General features: G+C 45.3%; 1 protein-coding gene across 2 annotated transcripts in view; it reads right to left on the bottom strand.

Annotated features, from left to right (window-relative positions):
- Positions 1 to 174: 174 nt before the first annotated feature.
- The window catches only part of stard9 (StAR-related lipid transfer (START) domain containing 9), a 34,281-nt gene continuing 15,074 nt past the window's right edge, over positions 175 to 19,381 (bottom strand). Inside the window, exons 8-32 of one of the 2 annotated variants that reach the window (XM_076157332.1) lie at positions 18,038 to 18,180; positions 17,831 to 17,898; positions 17,490 to 17,587; positions 17,152 to 17,370; positions 16,490 to 16,587; positions 16,322 to 16,399; positions 16,098 to 16,172; positions 15,505 to 15,684; positions 14,746 to 14,797; positions 14,195 to 14,320; positions 13,843 to 13,925; positions 13,495 to 13,556; positions 12,685 to 12,869; positions 11,964 to 12,444; positions 4,839 to 11,693; positions 4,537 to 4,737; positions 4,268 to 4,445; positions 4,011 to 4,157; positions 3,708 to 3,807; positions 3,394 to 3,557; positions 3,246 to 3,310; positions 2,836 to 3,038; positions 2,645 to 2,724; positions 2,253 to 2,411; positions 175 to 2,166 (exon numbers count right to left, since the gene is read on the bottom strand). In XM_076157332.1, the coding sequence (XP_076013447.1) occupies positions 2,065 to 2,166; positions 2,253 to 2,411; positions 2,645 to 2,724; positions 2,836 to 3,038; positions 3,246 to 3,310; positions 3,394 to 3,557; positions 3,708 to 3,807; positions 4,011 to 4,157; positions 4,268 to 4,445; positions 4,537 to 4,737; positions 4,839 to 11,693; positions 11,964 to 12,444; positions 12,685 to 12,869; positions 13,495 to 13,556; positions 13,843 to 13,925; positions 14,195 to 14,320; positions 14,746 to 14,797; positions 15,505 to 15,684; positions 16,098 to 16,172; positions 16,322 to 16,399; positions 16,490 to 16,587; positions 17,152 to 17,370; positions 17,490 to 17,587; positions 17,831 to 17,898; positions 18,038 to 18,180 (10,202 nt within the window). In that variant the 3' untranslated portion in view covers positions 175 to 2,064. Of the gene's footprint in view, positions 2,167 to 2,252; positions 2,412 to 2,644; positions 2,725 to 2,835; positions 3,039 to 3,245; positions 3,311 to 3,393; positions 3,558 to 3,707; positions 3,808 to 4,010; positions 4,158 to 4,267; positions 4,446 to 4,536; positions 4,738 to 4,838; positions 11,694 to 11,963; positions 12,445 to 12,684; positions 12,870 to 13,494; positions 13,557 to 13,842; positions 13,926 to 14,194; positions 14,321 to 14,745; positions 14,798 to 15,504; positions 15,685 to 16,097; positions 16,176 to 16,321; positions 16,400 to 16,489; positions 16,588 to 17,151; positions 17,371 to 17,489; positions 17,588 to 17,830; positions 17,899 to 18,037; positions 18,181 to 19,381 lie in introns of both variants that reach the window. The other variant, XM_076157331.1, reaches the window with a different exon arrangement.

Below are 19,381 nucleotides of genomic sequence, written 5' to 3' on the forward strand. Positions count from 1 at the left end.
TCACAATGAAATCTGATGTTTTAATCTGCCAGACTCATATTTCAAAACTTAATTAATAACAGATTAACAGATATTAAGATCCTGAAACTAATTGAAATTTGATTCTTACAAATTAGAACATTGATTTTTGGTTTTATGTAAAAAAAAAAAATGTAATAATAACAATGAACCAGATGTCATTATAAAATACATTTATAACACATTAAAACATTACAAAACATAAATAAAAAAAATTTTATACAGTGAATAAAAACTTAAAATATATATAGATGCACATAAAAGGAAGTCAGTACAAAAAGTTGTCATTAAGTTCCTTCATTCTGTCTCCCAGGAAAGACTGAACTTCACTGTTTGTTCCTTTCTCTTTGGTTCCCCTGGAAACGTCTTAAGTAACAAACTGAGCACTGCAACTGCAAAGCCCCAGAAAAGTCCTGAACCTTCAACTACAGTAATTTATATGGCTTCATATCTGGACACGGTTATGCCTTTGATCAGCTTCTGCATAGTTTCAACACTGTACAAACTCTTTCATTGGACCCCTTATAGAAATGCATTTGCCGTTTTGTGCAAGCAGCCGTAAACACAGCACCAAAACAATCAGAGCAACAAAACAGGAATCAACAGCACTTTCAAACAAGGACAAATAAATACTACTTAACTAAGACTTGGAGAACTAAAGCCCTTATGACTCAGCTTATATAGATTTGGTACCATATGGTCATATTTGACTGCAGCTTAAAAAAAAAGAATGAAACAATTATTCGATAATTCGATCCTCTCCCTGCTTACCCTCGTGTACAGGGAGGTCAGAGGTCTGGGTCAGCTACATAGTGGCATCCCTGGAGCTGGTAGGGTGTCGGAGGACTTGCTCATAGAACTTCAGCAGACTAGATGCTTTTCTGACACGGGTATGAATCATATCATTACATCACCCATATACTCAAAAACACCCTTAAGGTTAAGTCTGCTGTACAATTTGGCTGACATTTTCTACAAAGTGTGCAGCTGAGTGGTTTAGAATTGCAGTGCCCTTACAGAAACAAAACACACACGTCATGGTGGCTGTAAATAGCGGAGTTTGCTTTATCGCCACACCATTCTACAACCCATTAAATAAATTACACACGAATACCATCCTCCTTTTGCTACAGAACTGAGTGGTTTAAACGTGTGGTTCCTGCAGAGATAAACACACAAACAGATCAAAGCTAAACAGTAGGCACAGATAATAATAATCCCTTAACAGCTTGTGGGGTTTAGTTTAAGACTGCTGTGATGTAATTCACAAGAACATACACACATACAGTAAGTGACTTTCAAATTTTGCTGTCCTTCCTGAGGGAGACAACAAAGAGACAGTTGGAAGGAACTTGCTGGGAGAGATTACGAGTACTTAGTCAAATCTGTGTGCATCAGAAATTCCAGCAAATATTTCCACTCTTTTCCTGGCAAGCGGCTCCTAACAGTCGACTGGTTGTTTCTCTGTTTTTATCTTGTGTGTTTGACACAATCCTATTTGGCAGATTCACTTCATCCCATACTTGCATAGGCTAAAGCAAAGCATTAAATGACTCCAAATACGGCTCGAGCAGAAGGTAAATTGTATTGCGGACAAACATTAATTGGTTCAAGACTACCTGGGTTGTAATTACCAGGTTAGCAGAAGTAACGCTACCTAATAAAGACTTTAGTGAGGAGGTGCTTCATAGCTTTGCAGGCTGGATTAATTAACTATAAAGTCTAAAAAATTGAATGCGAGACACTGAATGGGTGCCAAGTCATGAAGGCATTCGCATCGCATCTTTGGTATTATAGCATTATGATTGGTAAAAGCACTCATAAACATTGATGTTCAAATATAAAACACAGTTTCAATATAAAAAATAACTTCATACAAAAAGCTTCTTTAACTTCGTAATTGGATATCAACATCTCAGTGCTCTTTAAACTCAAGTAAATACATCTCAGGTGCAAATTTAAAGACGAGGCTGACCCCAGGCTGCATGCTGGGCCCAGTCCGGTCTAAGTGCTCACTGCTAATGCGTCTCTGTGCGTCCTGTGGATTTACAAAGAAAGGAAATCGCCGAGATCGGCGATGACAGCGGCCTGCCTCCTAACGACGGCGTTCAATAGCCGGTGAGGAAACGATGGCGTCCCCAGGTCCACCTAGAGGAGAGGAAGAAGAGTCAACGGACAGAAACAGAAACACTGACCATCACAAGTGGTCGCATTGCATAATCACTCTGTCGCACCTGCAGCAGGTAGATGACCCTGGTGACCTCCTGTCCGCCGCGTCTAATTGGCTGCAGGACCCAGCAGCTGGGCATCATCTCCCCTCGGACAGCGTCCACACTGGGACGAGGCAGAGACTCCTCGAACACAGACTGCATTGCCAACACACACAGGCCAGCCTGGAAAATAAAATCCCATTAATAGACTGACAACTGGACGCTGACATGAGTCTTTACACGCCCACTGTGCCTCTGGACAGCACTGCTGATACTCAGCTTCATTACTCTGACAAATACAACATTAACAACATTTAGTTTCCTCTTAAGAGCGTGAGTTTGTGTACGCTTGTACTGCAGATGCTCTATTCAGGAAATCGGCTGAATCAGCAGATTGCTTTTACAGCTGCACTCACCTGTTTGGACTCGGTACTGATGCAGCAGAAGTCCCGGGGCTGGCTGAGGTGGCAGGTGGCCGGATCTGTGAGAAGGTAGACTGAACAGAAACACAGACCGCGAGTTAGAACATTAAATGTTAAAACATTGCTTGGCTGAAGAATAACAGAGGGGACGATTAAATGAAGGGAAGACGGGAGCTATCCCTCACCCAGCTGAGTGCTGTCATCTAGTGGCCGTGTCCAGACGGAGCGGACTGACTGGTGGTACATATGGCTCTTGGATGGCTGGCAGAGCAGGTTCCACAGGCTGACGAGGGGCCTGTCGAGCTCTCCAGCCCCCAGGAAAGCATGGACAGATGGACTGGAGGAGGGTTTGTAGTAAGCCTGGATACCTCGTTCTGCTCCGTAGTACCTGATGAAGAGCAAATTCAATATTTTTAGCATCTAAATGGAATTTGTGATTTTTAGGGTGTGAAGTGAAGCTCCACAGTTTCTGAACTAGATGGAGACTGAGTATAGAGAATGCAGATCCCCAATTGTGGTTGACTGATGAAGACGGGGCAGATCGTGACTTGAAGGCTTTTAAACAGATTCAACAAAGGGACATGAGTGAACTTACCTCCAGCCTGCTGTAGCCTTGCCCAATACCAAGTTGCTAAAATCTCCAGAGCACGCCAGGCGTACCTGAGGAGAGCATTAGGTTCATAATCAGAGTCGATGCCTGAGCAATGGATTACAAAGATCTGCTATAATCCCCTCTGCCGTACCTCAGCCAGAGCTCGGCCCAGGAGGCTGGATGTGACGTCCTGATGGGTGATGGATATGGAGGAAGAGCCAAAGGAGGCCGTGCACTGACGAGTACAAGGTGGGGATGATGGAGATGAGGTCATCAGGGGCTCAAACGCTGTAACAGGAGGCTCCAGGTGAACGTCTAACAAGGGCAAGAGAAGAGTTTATAGGATGATTATAGGATTCCCTTAATATAAAGTATGTCAAGATCTATTGAATATGTGAGATTAATCTGGAGTGCTGCTTGGTTTAGGTGTGTTTAAGGGTTTGTGAGTCATTTTCAGGTCTTTACCCTGGGCAGACAGCCAGACTCTCTGTGCCTTCACACTCTGAGGGACGCGTAGAGGAGGACGTGTCCTGACCTTCAACACTTCCTCCTGGAACCCTGTTGTCTGAACCAAAAGTGCACGTCTGTATTACTCGTTCAAAAAGAACATTGTGACAAGGACGTTATCATGCGGTGAGTTATTACACTTTGAAATTTGCCATAATGTGCCTTTGCTAAAACTACCAGCACAAAACAACAAAGACAGTCTTACATTTTAAGTTATGTATTCATATACTTAATGAATTCAAGTTAAATCTGCATCATTACCTGTCCAGTGGGAGTGAGTTTGGTGCCATCTTGTAGTTGGGATATGTTGCCACTGTTGTAACCGGACGTCGGCCCAGAGGAGAGACTCAGGCTGGATCCTGTGCACAAGGTGCTGTTGCTGATTCTTGTTCGATACCTCAGATCATCCTGGACAGAAATAGGAATGAAAATGTTTTGGAGTGTATTAGTGAAGTGCTAAAATACAACAGTAGTATTGATTTACTAACTTAACCGTTCTCATTTGACAGCAAACTCACTTTGACTCCCTGGGCCTGCTGCTGAAGCCTCTTCTTCTCCTGTTCTGTCCGCTCTCGTAGTCGCTCCCTTGCCTTTGCGATCTCCGTCCTGGCCTCTTCGCGGGCGCGGCCATAGTCGCGCAGCAGCTGCTCAATGTCAGACGGGTACTGGCCCTCCCCTCTGGGAACATCTGTTATTCTGTCATAAAGAAAAATTGGTTAAACGTTGACAACATATGAAGGAAACCCCGGCCGCCATCAAACACCAGATTGCCTTTGTGACCTTGTACCTGCTGCTGTCTGTCGCCTCTTGGCGGAGCTGTTGCAGGTGCTCTTTGCGACAGCTGGGCATGGCAGACACTCTGGAGGAGGAAGGGGCCTGCTGAGGCGGGGAGCGAGGATGCTTACTGGGACTCAGACTGCGAGCTCTCCGGTAGGTCTGCAGGCGCTCCTCCCTCTCTTGCCTCAAACCCTCGATACTCCTCCGGTGTCTGGCAGGGAAGTGGAGTTTCATTCCAATCATCACAACACCACATTAAAACATGATCTCAAATGTGTGCGACTCATTTCACAATTAAAATGAGATCCTTACCTATCATATAGCTGCTGTTTGGTAGGAATAGAAGCTGCTGGTGGTTCTGGCACCCCTCTGGACCCCGAGGACAGCATTTTCAAGAGCGTATCCGTCTCTCCCAGGCCATAATGGATCTTGGCCTCGGTCAGCTCCACTGTCAGCGGTGTTGGGTTTGCGTTGAGACTGACTGTAGCCATCACATGCTCCCTCTCCTGACGCAGCCGCTCAATCTCTCTGGCCCGTCTGTCATTTATCCCCACAGACTCCATATTTGAACCGTAACTCTCCACTTCACCCCGCTCGCCACCATGATCCGTCTTGTCACGGCCGTTGAGGGGTCTTGAAGCCCCGTTGGGAAGGCTGCAGCGTGCGGATTGACGATGGCTGATGCCGGACCAGTTGGTGAACTTGTTGTGCATGGGCAGGTCTTCTGGGACTCTCTGGCGGTCTTGACTTAGGGACACGTGGGTGATGGGTTCAACGTTGATGAGGACATCCGTGTTGCACTCACTGGGTGCGACTGACCCAACATCGTCCTCTTCAACTGCCCGGTCACTAACATGTGATGGGTCGTAGACGTCATCACAACAGTCTACAGGAACCGTTGGTCTTGTTTGGTATTCCACATGTGCTGGCAGTGTTTTGCCATGTCTACCGTTAGACTGTTTGCAGAAATCAGTGTGTCTAAAAGTGGCAGGGGTGTCGTTCTGCGTTGCTGAATCATTACAAGTGGATCTCCTACAGGGAGGACTCTGCAGAGACGTCATCTGGCATTTGGAGCGTGCCTTTGGGTTCTCCGCATCTTTACAGATAATATTTTTCCTGTCAGTGTCTACATATTTATTCAGCGATGAACCATGACTCGTCACGCTCTTATCAAATCCTTCAGGGCTGGGGCAATTCATTTCATTCATCCTCTCCAGCGATACGGCTTCCACTGATTTACGAGAGGAAACGCAGTTGCAAACCTGTCTGGGGGTTTGATCGCTGTCTGCCACCGATTGTTTGCTGACACTAACAGAAGTCACACTAAAGCTTTCTTTCTCTGAAACATGGTCTTTAGTTTTATCCTGACGCTTTGTAGGACACGGCGTGGGTTGTTTTGCTTTCTGTTTCACACACAGCCGTGCTCCCACAGTGAGAATGGGGGATGAAGCGCGGTCTGTGTATCTCGCTAGTTTCTTTGAGTCCTTTGCCATCGTCGGGGTGTGATTTCCTTGGCAGCTGTTTCCTGACGATCTGCAGGCGATTGCAGACACTGCAACACCTCTAGGGGACGGTGCCTCAGACGCGCTTTGCTTTGAGCTTCTAGAACACACAGATCTTACACGTTTCTGACAATCGACTGCAGGAGACTTTACCACAGAGCCTTCTGTAGCAGCAGGGAGGTTAGCTCTGACATCAGGCGAGCTCTGTGGCTTTTCATCCATGTTAGATTCACTTTTGATGAAACAGCGGACGTCCTTGTCTTGAGACACACTGACAACCTCAGAACCAATCACTTTGACTATTACATTGACCTCATGAGATTTGGAGATTCCACTGGGTGCTCTACGACGAACCTCCACTTTATTCTCCACTGTTGTTGAAGGTCTGTCTGTCTGGACACCAATATCTACTGCTGTCTGAGTGGAGCCGTCTCTCTTGGCCCAATCTTTACAGTCGCTATAGGACACACTCATAAGTGGCGAGCACATATTCCTCCTCGGACTTGATTTGAGGATCTCTCCAGTTCTCATTCCCTGCACGTCCTCGAGCAGGTCTGACGTGCTGTCAATCAGCTTGGATAGGTGAGCAGACATGCTTTCCAAACTGGCCCACGTGGGAGACTCCTTAATATCTGCTTTGGCTGTTTGCGTTGAAGGTACATGAGTGTTGCTCCTTCTGTGGCGCTCCTTCCTCTTCAGCATATTAGTGCTGCAGATGGTATTAGCCACAGCCGTCTGAACACCGCAGTCAGTCTGAGTGCCATGTTCAGATGCCCTCTTTTTTTGGGCCGGTGTTCTGCTCACCAGTGATTCTTGCTCAGATGAGTAAACTAACATGATCTCATCTACCAGACTGGAGCCATTACCAAAACCACAAGGAGCATCATTGCTTGAAGAATTGCTCTGCGCAGAAGGATTGGCTAGGCGAGTGTGATTGCAGGCCGCCTGCTGGCACGGCATGTGCTCGGATGTGTCGGTCGCTTGTGCTTTGTAATCCTCCATACTGCTAAGCGTGCTCGAGAGCCCCTTGTTATTGGCATAAATGCTGAGATGGGAGTTGAAAGGACAGTTCTGCCCGTTCAAACCGTTGTCGACGCTGCAGCATCGTGCCATGTGCTTCTCGGCAGAGTTTAAAAGCGGAGATTTGCTGGACAGGTCGGCGGCACTTCCAAACGCTGGGGTTTTAAAACACTGCTGATTTGAGTCACCGTCTTGCCACTGGTGAATGAAAGGGTTAATGTCACTGGAGGCAAAGTGCATCGGGGAGTCACGAGACTTTTGTGGAATTTGCAGTTCATGTTTGTTGGCATATTGTATGACTTTTTCGTTGTCTGTCTTCTGTGGCATCGCTTGGTGGATTGCCTGATATCTTGTTTGGTTGCACTCTCTTTGGCCGCTGACCTGTCCGTCATCTTTATCCAGGCTTCCAGTAGAACTCTTCTCCGGTTTGGATTTGCCAAGGGACCTCACTGTGGAGATATTGGCATTGTTACTCCCAGGCTGCCTGACTTCTGGTTTACTATCAGTTTGAGTCCCAGGCTTGACCCTTGTTGATAAGGGCCTGCTGCAATGTATCCTGCCGTTTAGGTGGTCCTCTTCATCTGAGGAAGACTTCAGGGATGAGTCAGAGGAGGAGGAGGAAACATGATCTTGGTTCTTGGACCTTCGAAATCTCTTTGGCTTTCCCTTTTTTGGCTCAACCTGTTTACCAGCAGATTCGTTTTTCATCTTCTCATCTTTGGACATGAAAGACCCGTTTATACTCGCGACACCATTTCCCTGAGGTGCTTTGTTTAGAGATTGCATAGAGTTGGATAGAGTTGCATTACATTCTCTCATGATTGTTGACGCCTGTGACATTCCTTGACGGGTAGGAGTCCTATTGTTGTTTCTGATCGCACAATCTCCTTTGTTGTCAAATTGGGTGTGTTTATCCACTTTGCACTGCAAATTCAGCACATTTCGACATTTGTTATTATAATTCATATTGACCACACAAGTCTGACTTCCTTTGTCTGGCTGGGTTTGAGGCATGCTGAACAGATTCTGCTTTATACTTATTGTCGGGGCGTCGGATTCCCCGCGGACATCGTGGCCGGAAGTAATGGAAAACGCTTTCATGGTTGCAGTCTCACTAGTGGAGGTTGTCTGGTTGTTGTGATGCACGTGGGGTTTGAATTGATGAAATCCTCCATCAGCGAATGATTTGATTGCGATGTCGTGACTATTTTGTGAATGTTCAACGGTCCCTGATGAATTATGTTTGCAAGAACAGTGAACATTTGATTTTGATTCCACACTGACGTTTCCATGATTAGAGTCATTGGTAGACGATGTGTTAGGGTGGATTTGATGATCTTGTCTGCCATCTGGATCTGATGCAGGGATATGAGAGCAACAGTCTACTGTGTTTGACCATTTACCATGCTTGGTAGGATTAAGTTGGGTTGTTAAATCTTGTTTACTGTCCACATCTCCTGATAAATCACCTCCCTCTACAGCGTCTCCTTGAAAAACAAAGCAAGTGTCATTGCTTACAGTGGGCAAACTAACAGGCTGCTCTCCATGGCAGTTCAGTGTCAGAAATGTTTCTCTGTTTTGAAAATCACAACATTCACTTATTGGCTTCTTTGTTATCCTGTCAGAAAAGCTTTTTGCGTGATCGACTTTCGTGGATCGTGTTATTTCATTTGAATCAAGTGCATTGTTCTGATGCTCAGTACTCCTTTCTGTTTGTGTTTCTGACACCAGGTGCTCACATTTGTCTGCTGTGTTTACATTGGTCATCTCACTGTTGATTGGTTCTTTTCCCTGATCACTCCTCTCATCTTTCAGTAGTCTCTCTTCCTCTCGATAAACATTGCTATGGCCAAAGTGCCAAGTAGATGGGACCATGGTTTGTTTGTTTGATGTCAGCGCATTCAGAGATGGACTCCAGCTCTTGCTGACACACTCTTCACCCATCAGAGACAATGTCATGTGCTCTCTCACCACTTCTGAGATTCTCAAGTCAATGGAGCTGATTATAACATCCGACTGACTCAAGTTGTTTCTCTTCTCTTGGCATTTTCTCCAGTTATGGCTTTGGGAACGTCCATCCTTCTTTTCTGCATCTGAAACCTTTTTCGTTACAACTGCCTTTTCAATCAGTTTCATCTCTTCAACAGAGGTATTATTCTGAGAACACGTGGTTTCACAGATCTGTTCAAGTTTGCACATGGGATCAGAACCCCACAATGTCCCAGCAGCCCCATCGTTCTGTCCAATGCTGCCATCAGCATGAGCAAAATTACATTCAGGCTTTTTGGTTTCCGTAGTTTCCGCAGTTTCCACAGACTCTTCTCCTCTATAGTCACTGGTGTTATTATTGCCATCGGGCCTTACAACTTCCTGGCTGCCAGCTGGTGTAGAGCACAATGTGACCAACTTTTCACTATCGCTCTTTTTTGGAAATTTCACACTAACCATGAAAGCATCCTGCAGGTCTTTGTTCCTCTTCCTGGAATTTTTACAAGCAGAGTTAACCGGCTCCTGCTGTAGTGCAAAGTGCTGCTCAGTGGCTTTGGTTTCAACTTCATGTAAAGTTTTGTCCCAACTAAGTGAGACGTCTTTGGTATTCCCAAATTCATATTGCTGTATGCATTGTAACCTTTGAGGTTCTCCTGCTGGATTGCATAGTTCTTCATCTTCAGTGAATGATTTCAACGAGCTTGTGTCACTAACCTCCAACACTTCAACTTGATTACCAGGACAACCAGTTATTGAAAGAAAACCTGCGGTATCCATTTCAGTGTCACCAGGTGCAGAAATGTCATCAGGCACCCTCTCAGGTACGCCTGCAGCAGTTGCACTGTTGGCTTTGGTGGTTTTCTGAATCTCACTAGATACTGTGCAAGTAGTTTGCTGAGGAGCAGACACGGATGCTGTACACGTGTTGCTACTGCAGTCTGGAAGGTCGACAGATTCCTTCACCAAACTTTCTGAAGATCCTTCAAAGTCTTGTTCTTCCTCTTGACTCTCAGGCATCATGGCATCGACTTGTAACGTTTCAATTTGATCTTCCAATACATCTGATCCGGCCCCTGGAACATCACTCTGTTCTAGCACGGTTACATTTATTGCCTCACTGCTGCTGGATGTTGAGCTTCTCGATCCGCTCAGAGAATCAGAAAGGCTATTAACAGTTGTGCTGGGAACGCAGCTGCGCTCTACACCTCTGAACACCACTGTAGCATGGAAAGGTAGTGAATCGCTGTCAATCCTGGGACTGTCTGCTGCATCAGTGGAGGACCAGGCATCGGTTAGTGCCAGCAAGCTTTCTGGCTCCCTCACACTCGAGCTGCTAAGGGAGCGCGGGCTGTTGCTCATAACGGTTTGTTTGATTCCAAAGTCCTCAATGGATTTGCATGCAGTGTCTCTGTCTGTGGCTTCTGCTCCTGGTGTGCTGTAGGAAAGAGGTTTGCTAGTTGCGCCAATTTTCCCACTTGATTTTGTTTTGGTGGATCCATGCTGGCTCGAAAAGGCCTCTGCTGGGAAAACCTGAGGACAACTGCCATGTTCCAAATGAGAATTGATCTCCGTCATTTTATTGTGTGGCATTGACAGGGACAAGGTGTCTGTCACCAGTGAGTATGTTGGCACCACTGTGTGACTAAATCTCTCCACTGTTGAATACTTCCCAGTGCTCTCCAGAACCAAAGAGTCTTTAGACATCTGACTGTCTTCACTCTCCGCTTCACTCTGAGCCGCTTCCTCGCGTCTCAGCTGCTCTGCCAGGGCTGTGGCATAAGCCGAGGACAGGGAATCAAGAGAGAAAAGGCTCTCACAGTCTGACGCTCCTTCATCCCTCTCTTCTTCTTCTTCCCCATCATCTTCCTCCCATCCCAAAAGTCCCTGCTGTCTTTCCACCCATCGACTAGTCTTGTTCATGAGAGCCTCTGTGCTATGCCACCTCCTCAGTGCGATGCCCTTTGACCCTGGCCTTTGGTCAAGCTCCTCACACGAGGCGGCCATAGTAATAGCAAACTTGCTCTTGCTCATCTTGGCATCTTTCAGGCTCCTGTCTCTTTTTTGTCTCCAGTGAAACCTGCTTGCAATCCTTCCCAGAGGTTTGGGGCCTCGACCTGCACTTGCGCTTGATGTTGGTTTTCGTAGCACTCTAAACAGAGCTGACTTAAATCTGGGCCCGACAGAACAAGAGAGTGCCTCCCTAATCGTTTCTACTCCCTTGTTACCTGCGAGGGTTGGAGTTCTCACATTCATATCTGGGACCCTCTGAAGACTGGGTTTGTCTGTCGTGGGCACTTGCATATTTTCTTCACTGCCAACCTGTATAACATTTCTATGTGGTGGCTTTACAGAAACCGAGAAGTTCTGGGTGTTCTTAAAAGACAGGTCCCGTTTAGGGAGAAGAGGCTTTCTTTCCGGACGTTCACGGCAGAGCTGCACCTGGGGCTCCTCCTTGGCAGGCTGCCTGATGCTTTCAGAGGAGCTCACTGTACTAGTGCAGGCTTGACTTTGTCCTGAGAAGACCCTGCCAGAACAACTCTGCGTCCTTTCACGTGGCAGACACTCATCTGAAACCCACTTCCTGCAGCTGATTGAATCTTCCGTTACGGAAGAATTTGGAGTCAGCTCTATGGATCTGTTTCTCTTCAGGAAATGTCTGTTGAGCGGAACAAGAGAGACATAATTATTATTAATACATAGAACACCAAGACAAGAAAATCGGTTTGTTCAGAAGTGGCTGTGAAGAAAAGATAATAGACATGTTTCTGTAATCTCCGTTTTGAGTTTTATATATATTCATCTGATAAAAAAGGTTTTCTGATCTCCCAGCAGCCACTTTGATTGTACGAGCCATAATCAGACAAAGCTGTTGTCGACTGCATGCAATTTACTCTGTAAGTACCAAACTGTAACCTAATGTGCTGACCTGAAGATGGGGGTGTGCTGCTGATAGAGCCGGGACAGAAGATCTACTGAGAACGAATGTCTTCGAGAAACAAACGGTCGTCCTCTGAGCTTTGTGGGGGATCCCATCTCAGGAGACTCGGGGCTCTCCAGACCTTGGGGTAGGGTTTCTTCCAACCGCTGCAATTCTCTCTTAGCTTCCAACAGGTGACGTTTGCGAGCGATTCTCTGCAGCTGGTAGTGCAGCCTTTTGCGACGGATGCGGCTCTCGGCCCGGCAAACGGCGTGATGTTTTAGCAACTCCTCCTGCACGACCTTCTTCCTGAGCCGGACAATGTATGACGGGCGATCCACTGTTTGACGTTCCTGAACCACGGATCCCTGACTTGTCAGTCTCTCCAGGAGAGGCGCTGGGTTAAGGTCTGTCTGAACTCCAAACTCTTGAGTGTCTTTCTGCTCTACAGTTGTCAGAAGTTGCTTCTCTGCCAAAATCCACTGCTGGACTGAAAGATGCAGAGAAAGTGGTCGTAAGTAGGTATATTTAAATTTTACACAAACACAATATATATCAATTTACTGAATTTGATGTAGCTATTCATTGTGCTCTACAACTAATGTGACAATTTCTTGGCATGGATTTCAATACGGATGGAAATAAACAAAAGGAGCTTTGCAGTTGAGCACCTGTCAGTAATAATACCAAAATAACATTTTCTAAAAGCGTGCAAGAAAGATGTACTTACTCTCTTTGTGCTGCTGTCGGAGGTGGGCCTGCTCCCTCTCCAGCTCCCTCTCAGCCCGTCTCTGCTCAGCCTGTATCTCCCGCCGTAAGCTCTCCACGTAGTGCTGCTGCTCCTCCACACGCTGCCTCATGGGGGGGTCCTCACCGGGGGGGTGACAGGCCCTCTGCAGCTCAACTTCTCTGACACTGTGAGAACAGAAAACAGACGCACAGATCCAGGATGAGACACGCAGACCAAAAGCTGGGAAGAGAAGGAACAAAAAAATCAAAACAAACGTAATGGAAAAAGTCAACCAATCATTTTAAGTCAAAATATATGTCCAGAATATATCGATTTCAACAAATATTGAGCAAAGCTGACAGACTCCTTGGACACTCCTTGAAGTTAACGCTACTGTTGTTAGTTTTCAGTGCAGTGTCTCAACAGTAACCAGGCAACACCTGAGCCTGTCCTGTAAACAGCTCATTTGAATTGCTCAAGAGGGAGAGCTGATGGAAATACATATCGTCTCCAGCAACTGAAGGAAAGCATGAAGCCTGAGTCTATTACTACCACACACACACACACACACACACACACACACACACACACACACACACACACACACACACACACACACACACACACACACACACACAGCAGAGGAGCATTTGTTCCTGCTATCAAATATGTATGCAGTGAGATGCAAAACAAGCTCAATATGCTGCACACACACACACACACAGACACAAAGTAGCAAATGTGGGTGAATATTACTCTGAATTACCAGTTACGTTTTCTGAATTAATTACAGATGAAGGTGGCAGGTACCTTTGGTCAGAGGTCACGGGGCAAAGGTCAGTGTAGCTGCAGGTCAGGCCACCCTCACTGGCCTGAGAATAGTCAAGGGATAAAGCATTTTACACACCAACGCCATCATGAAAACAGAAATACTATCAACTATCAACTCATCTTCATAAACCCAGGAAATGCATTATTTAATTATCAGCACCACCTCCACCCTACTATCAGAATAAATCAACATAACTACTGGAAACCAATTTATGTTGATCACATTCACTGCGTCACCAACAGCTCCCAGTCATTGCTAATCATCAGAATTATCAAACTCATCATCACCAGCTCAATCATTTGTACTATCAGCAGAGCGGCACCCACCCGCCTGCGTTCCCTCAGGACAGCTGCCTCTGCCGGGTGGTTGAAGCGGAACTTATGCGCGCCTCCCAAGGTGATCACTGTCCCTGGAGACAGAGAGAGACGCATGTCTTTGATGGCAAGCTGTGCTGATTTAAACTGAGGAAAAGAGGTGTGTGTGTGTCTGTGTGTGAATGGGGATGACTGTTAGTCGTTTGTGTTCATGCTGGAAATTAAAGTCAAATTATATTATACATCCTAATTTAGGCGTGACACCACTAGGCTTCCTGTATGTCATTTTGATCTAAAATTTAAGGAAAATGGGGAGCAAAGCAGTGTAAACATGAGTTGTGTGATTTGCTGAAGACGTGCTGACCTTGAGCCAGTCTGCAAAGCTCCGTGACCTCTCTCTCGTTGACCAGGCAGACGCAGCCCGGCAGCGGCCTGAGCGTCACCACTCCTCCCTGATTTTCGATCTCGCAGCGAGCTGAGCCCTGCAAAACTGGAAACAGAGTGCGATTCAGAGCGCTGTGCTGATGCAGCTAATGTGATGTTAAGTTTATTCTGCACAGAATTTAATGAAAAGCTCATTTTCTACTTTGGAGCACATTAAATACCAAGAATCCCACTACAGATTACAATATTCGTCCTATTTGTGTGGTGACATAGTTAGTAACCTTGATAACCTACTGCATTATACTTATGTTCCACAACCATTTTCTGAGCTTTATGCATTATTTAAAGGTGTCAGTTTGTTGTAGATTTACTCTGATTATGCATGGCTGTGGGAGGATTTGAGGATTTGCATTCTTGTGGTGTGTTATAGCTGAGAAAAACATTTTCCATGAAAACAGAATACAGTTTTAAAAAAATAAAATGTTGGTGTTTGACTAAGCAAACGTAGAAATCAGATGATGCAACTAATACCTATTTGCGGTTCCTCTAATTGGTCGTGAGGTCCAATGCGGGTAAGTCCTTCCTAAAAAAGAAAAAGGATGCTTTAACTTTGCAGACACATCAAAACAAGCCTCATGCTGTTTGTACACAGCTCGGTCGTAGCAGTAAGAGGTTCATATCGTGAAAACATTTTCCGGCAGGAGAAGCTCATTTGTTTACCTAGAAGTCTTATCTAATTGGATTGAAGGCATTCTTATATCATGTCAAAACCACATGTGATCCCAGGTGGCCTAAACTCTTCACATGCAGGACGTAGTGTAATTGTCAGGCCTGAGGGTATGCTTGTCATTGTCAGAATCAGGACAGCTTAAGCTCCCCTGAGTCTTAGCCTCAGAACTGAGAGCCTCTTATCTAACGAAGCTTTCTACGTTTTGGCAAAAACACAGAGAGATGGGAGATCGACGGGATAGGAGGGAGGCGGGAAGAGAAAAGAACACCATCGAAACGCACCTTTTCTCATGAGTTTTTCTAGCAGAACAGAGAGAAATAGAAGGAGGAGCAGGGGGAGGAATCTAACAGACAAAAGAGAGATGGGTTCAGTCAAGACAGCTGACAGAAACTTGAGGGCTGAAAGAAGCAGAGCGAATGCAAAGAATGTGTGCGGTTGCATCACGTCTTCCGGCAAATGTGTAACGTGTGACACGTGCCTCTGGAGATCAAATGAAACTAAGAGAAGGAGAAGAGAAGGTGAGAACTCTAACACCACCAGCTACAAATAAGATTGCATACCCTGAGGTGATAGAAGATGACGCCGGTGCTGAGAACATCTCTGTCCAGGGTGACGAGGTGTGGTTGGAGGGAGTTGATGAGGAAGCCGGCGCGGTCTCGGTTGATGTCCACGCTGTACTGCTCCAGAAGCTCCTTCTTGTCTCTCCAGCTCTCGGACCAGGCCTTCGTCAGCTGCTCCACCTGAGGAGGAGACGTGGACGAAGGCAGAGGAAGGTCAGGAGGAGATGATGATAGGCACTGCTTGTGGACCCGTTACAGTCAGAACTACAACTAACAATAAAGAATGGCTATGCTATAATAGGTTTGTCACAGTCTGGAAAATATTAACCTCTTAAACTCTCCTTCAATTTTCCAGTTTTGTCTTAGAAAACAAATTTCACACAGCAAAAATGCCACAAATGCATTTTCCAACACTTGATCAAGAGAACAATATGCATACATTGAAAGCATTTGAAAACATTCAAAAGTGAGATTTTAGTGTCGTTTTAATGGCTGCATCATTGCATTCGCTTAAATTCTGCAGGAGCGACATTATTTCCAATTTTGACAGGGGATTTGTTGATAATCTGATTACACAATACACCCTGTTTTACCTTTAGTTCATTCTGTAGTACAATGTCAGAGAGATTTCCATCCCTCTCATCACTCAGCGATGGACTGGGATTACGCTGCTGTCAATGAAAAGGGTAAAAAAAAAAGAAGAGTCATTCAAAATACAATATATTCACATAAGATATGTTTGAAATGATTGATATAAGAGCTTGTAATGTTATTTTTAATCCTGCATAGTAACAATACGGATAACCGGTGATCATACCAATTCAAAGCTGAGCAGCATGCTCTTCAGCCGGTCTATCTCCTCCCTCAGTTCCCGGATCAGCCGAACATTAGCGTCCTGCACCCAAATCAGAGCAGATATTAGCCCGCCCAAGCACATTCACACCAAACATTAAATCCTGGTAATGGACTTCGAATGGCCACTGACCTCATTAACACGTGGCTTGTTGACAATATTTCTGGCATGGGCAGCATAGCGCAGTGTGCTGAGGGTCTCGTTGTAACTGTTAACTGAAGGCGAGACAGCTGCAAAAAAAACAACAACAACCACATTGCCAGAAATAAGAACTCAATTACAAATGAAGTATTAGAGCAAACCAGTTCAAAATTCATATCCAAGTTTTTTGATTAATTTCAAAATCTCGATACAGATGTTCTCTGGTTGGTGCAATCAGCTGCCTTAGGGAAACGACAGACTGCAAACTTGGCTGCTGAACAAAAACCGTTAATCACAAGAACTATCAAATTTATGACACTTTCCTTTCCAGGGAAGTTTGCTTCTTGTTTTCCTTCTAGGTTTGATTTTTCTTCAACTCAGCTACAATTGCAATGCCTCTTATCAAATGTTTTTCCACTTTCAGATGTTGAGCCTGTCAATGCACCAGGAGAGAGAGCCTGCGGGCAACCGTGTGCCAAATGTGTGATGGTAAGATAAATAAAACAGACGGCAACTAAATATTCAGTCTGTTCATGAATCAAACCCAAAATGTGTTGCAATGACAGCAACACATTTCCTGGATTTATAGTTGACTGAATCAAAAATGTGAAACAGCTGGTTGTTTTTTTTTTATCACAACTTGTGGCACATACTTGCAATCATGATAGTCTTGGAGTTTCCGCCCAGGCTGTCTTTCAGCAGCCAGGTTAAAGCCGAGTCTCTGTAGGGGATGAAGCAGTGCCTCCTCCCCCCAGCTCCTCCTCCTCCTCCTCCAGACAGAGAGCTGCTGTGGCTGCCCAATGTGCTGCCGTCGCCCTCTGAGGCCACGCTGTTGATGCTCTGGCAACTGCTGGACATCTGCGAGTTTTGGGCTGTGAAGGAAACGGACAGAAGAGGTAAAAAGGTGCAGGGACAATGAGTGTGTGTGGAAAGTAAGGGAATAATGGTTGGAGAAAATGAGAAAGAGAATAGAGTAAAGCACACTCTTTACCAAGAGCAGAGATGACGATGCCCAAAGTGACCAGGGACTTGTTGATGTTGGACCCCTCTGTCAGTCGATCCCTGCAGTAATGGGGGTCTGCTCTCTCACTGTCACACACAATGTAAGGTTCATGTCAATCGAATTTAATGGATATCCTAGACATAATAATGCATTTGTTGTGGAATTGAGCATGTGGGAAAATCTTATGGCACAAGTAATCCACTAGGGGGCAGTTCAGTCAATGATTATGATGGAGAAGCTTCTGGGGAAATCAATAAAGCCTGATCAATTAAATCACAAAGATGTTCCAATCTGTATAAGGACACATAAAGGAAGATAATAAGTTTCACCTCCCAGCCAAGTCCACCAGGTTAATCCTGCTGACAATTTCTGAAGGAAGGTTATTCTCCAGTATTGCCTGTGGGGAAGAAAACAAATAATCAGACTATAAAATAAATGTGGTTATGTCACTAATGATACTTTTCTTTGCACACAAGCAGAAAAGTGTCCGGCAGTCCTGTGAAAGATGCAACTGTACAGCAAAGTGTGTTCGCCACCTGTGTGTACTGGATGGTGAAGATGGCGTGGGATCTGCTGCTGGCATCGTGGTTGTGGGTTGCGGCTGTGATGCGGTTGGCGATGCCTTCCTCCAACAGGTCCATCGCCTGCTTGCAGTCTGACACTACGTGCTGTGACAGGTCTGCAAAAGGGTGAGAAATGTGAGTAAATAAACCACCGGCCCTCAAACGCGATACCTTTGAGAACACTCTTACAGCAACACACTGATTTTAGGAAACTGCACATAAAAGTAATCACAGCCTAACCGCATGTGATTATAAATAACTATTACACCATGAACAGATGCAATCTCACACCTTGGTTGCTGCATAAACACCTCGTTACAAACAGATTTAAAAGCCTAATTCAATATCTTTTTAATAACACTTGGGGAGAATTTACTATTTTCTTCGACAAAGACAGCTTTGGTATGTTGGCGCAGACAAGCTACAGAACTGGATGCAGCCAGGAAATGTCTCATCGATATTTTCCGAACGGATGTTGCAGCAAAAATGAGTGATGACAATGATTAACTTTCAGTGGTGAATCACTTCAAATTAAAAACATGCACACATACATTCTTACAAATACTTCACAATCCTCCTAACGTGTGGTTACATTATCAATTGCTGTCATTGAGAGTTTGGTCAGATTTAGGAACAGTAATAAGTAAATCACGAATGGGGAAGGAAAAAAATGGGAGCACTAGACATGGTGTGTGTGTGTGTGTGTGTGTGTGTGTGTGTGTGTGTGTGTGTGTGTGGTGAAGCGTTCCCCTTAGAATCAAAAGGAAATGACTTCACTTCCTTTGGTCAGCTGGGATTTCTCCTGATACAGACAATGAGTGGATGTGGGCCTTCAAGCATGCAGAGAGAGGCAAGGGGAGGGGGGAGAGGGTGAGACAGAAAAGGGGGAAATCATAGGAAGATGGACAGATGGACAGACAGACAGAAAGAAGGAAAGATAAACTGAGAGAGGAGTTTGGATTAGAGCCAGAAAGCCCAATTCTGGACATAATCAAACGCTAAACTCGGAACATGATCCCACTCCAGATCACATACCACAGTGACTTAAAAAATAAACTTACAAGACATAAAGCATTACTCAAAAATACTGCAGACCATGTTACACGTCCAAATCCATAATCTGACCAAATGATGTGTCTGAGTGTGTATGACAGTGTGCAGACAGAAGATTTACTCCTGGGTATCCACTCTCATCCTCCATACCAAGTGTTTGGAATTAAATCTCTCTTAAACAAAATCCTTAGATGATTACTCCTTAACATTCCAGACGTTTACTCGACACTTCTTAAAGCTCTAGCTTGTTGTTAACACCAAATC

This window comes from Genypterus blacodes, unplaced genomic scaffold, assembly GCF_046128005.1.
Source record: "Genypterus blacodes isolate CSIRO-AG114 ecotype Tasmania unplaced genomic scaffold, CSIRO-AGI_Gbla_v1 ptg000073l_1, whole genome shotgun sequence".
Lineage (NCBI taxonomy): Eukaryota > Metazoa > Chordata > Actinopteri > Ophidiiformes > Ophidiidae > Genypterus > Genypterus blacodes.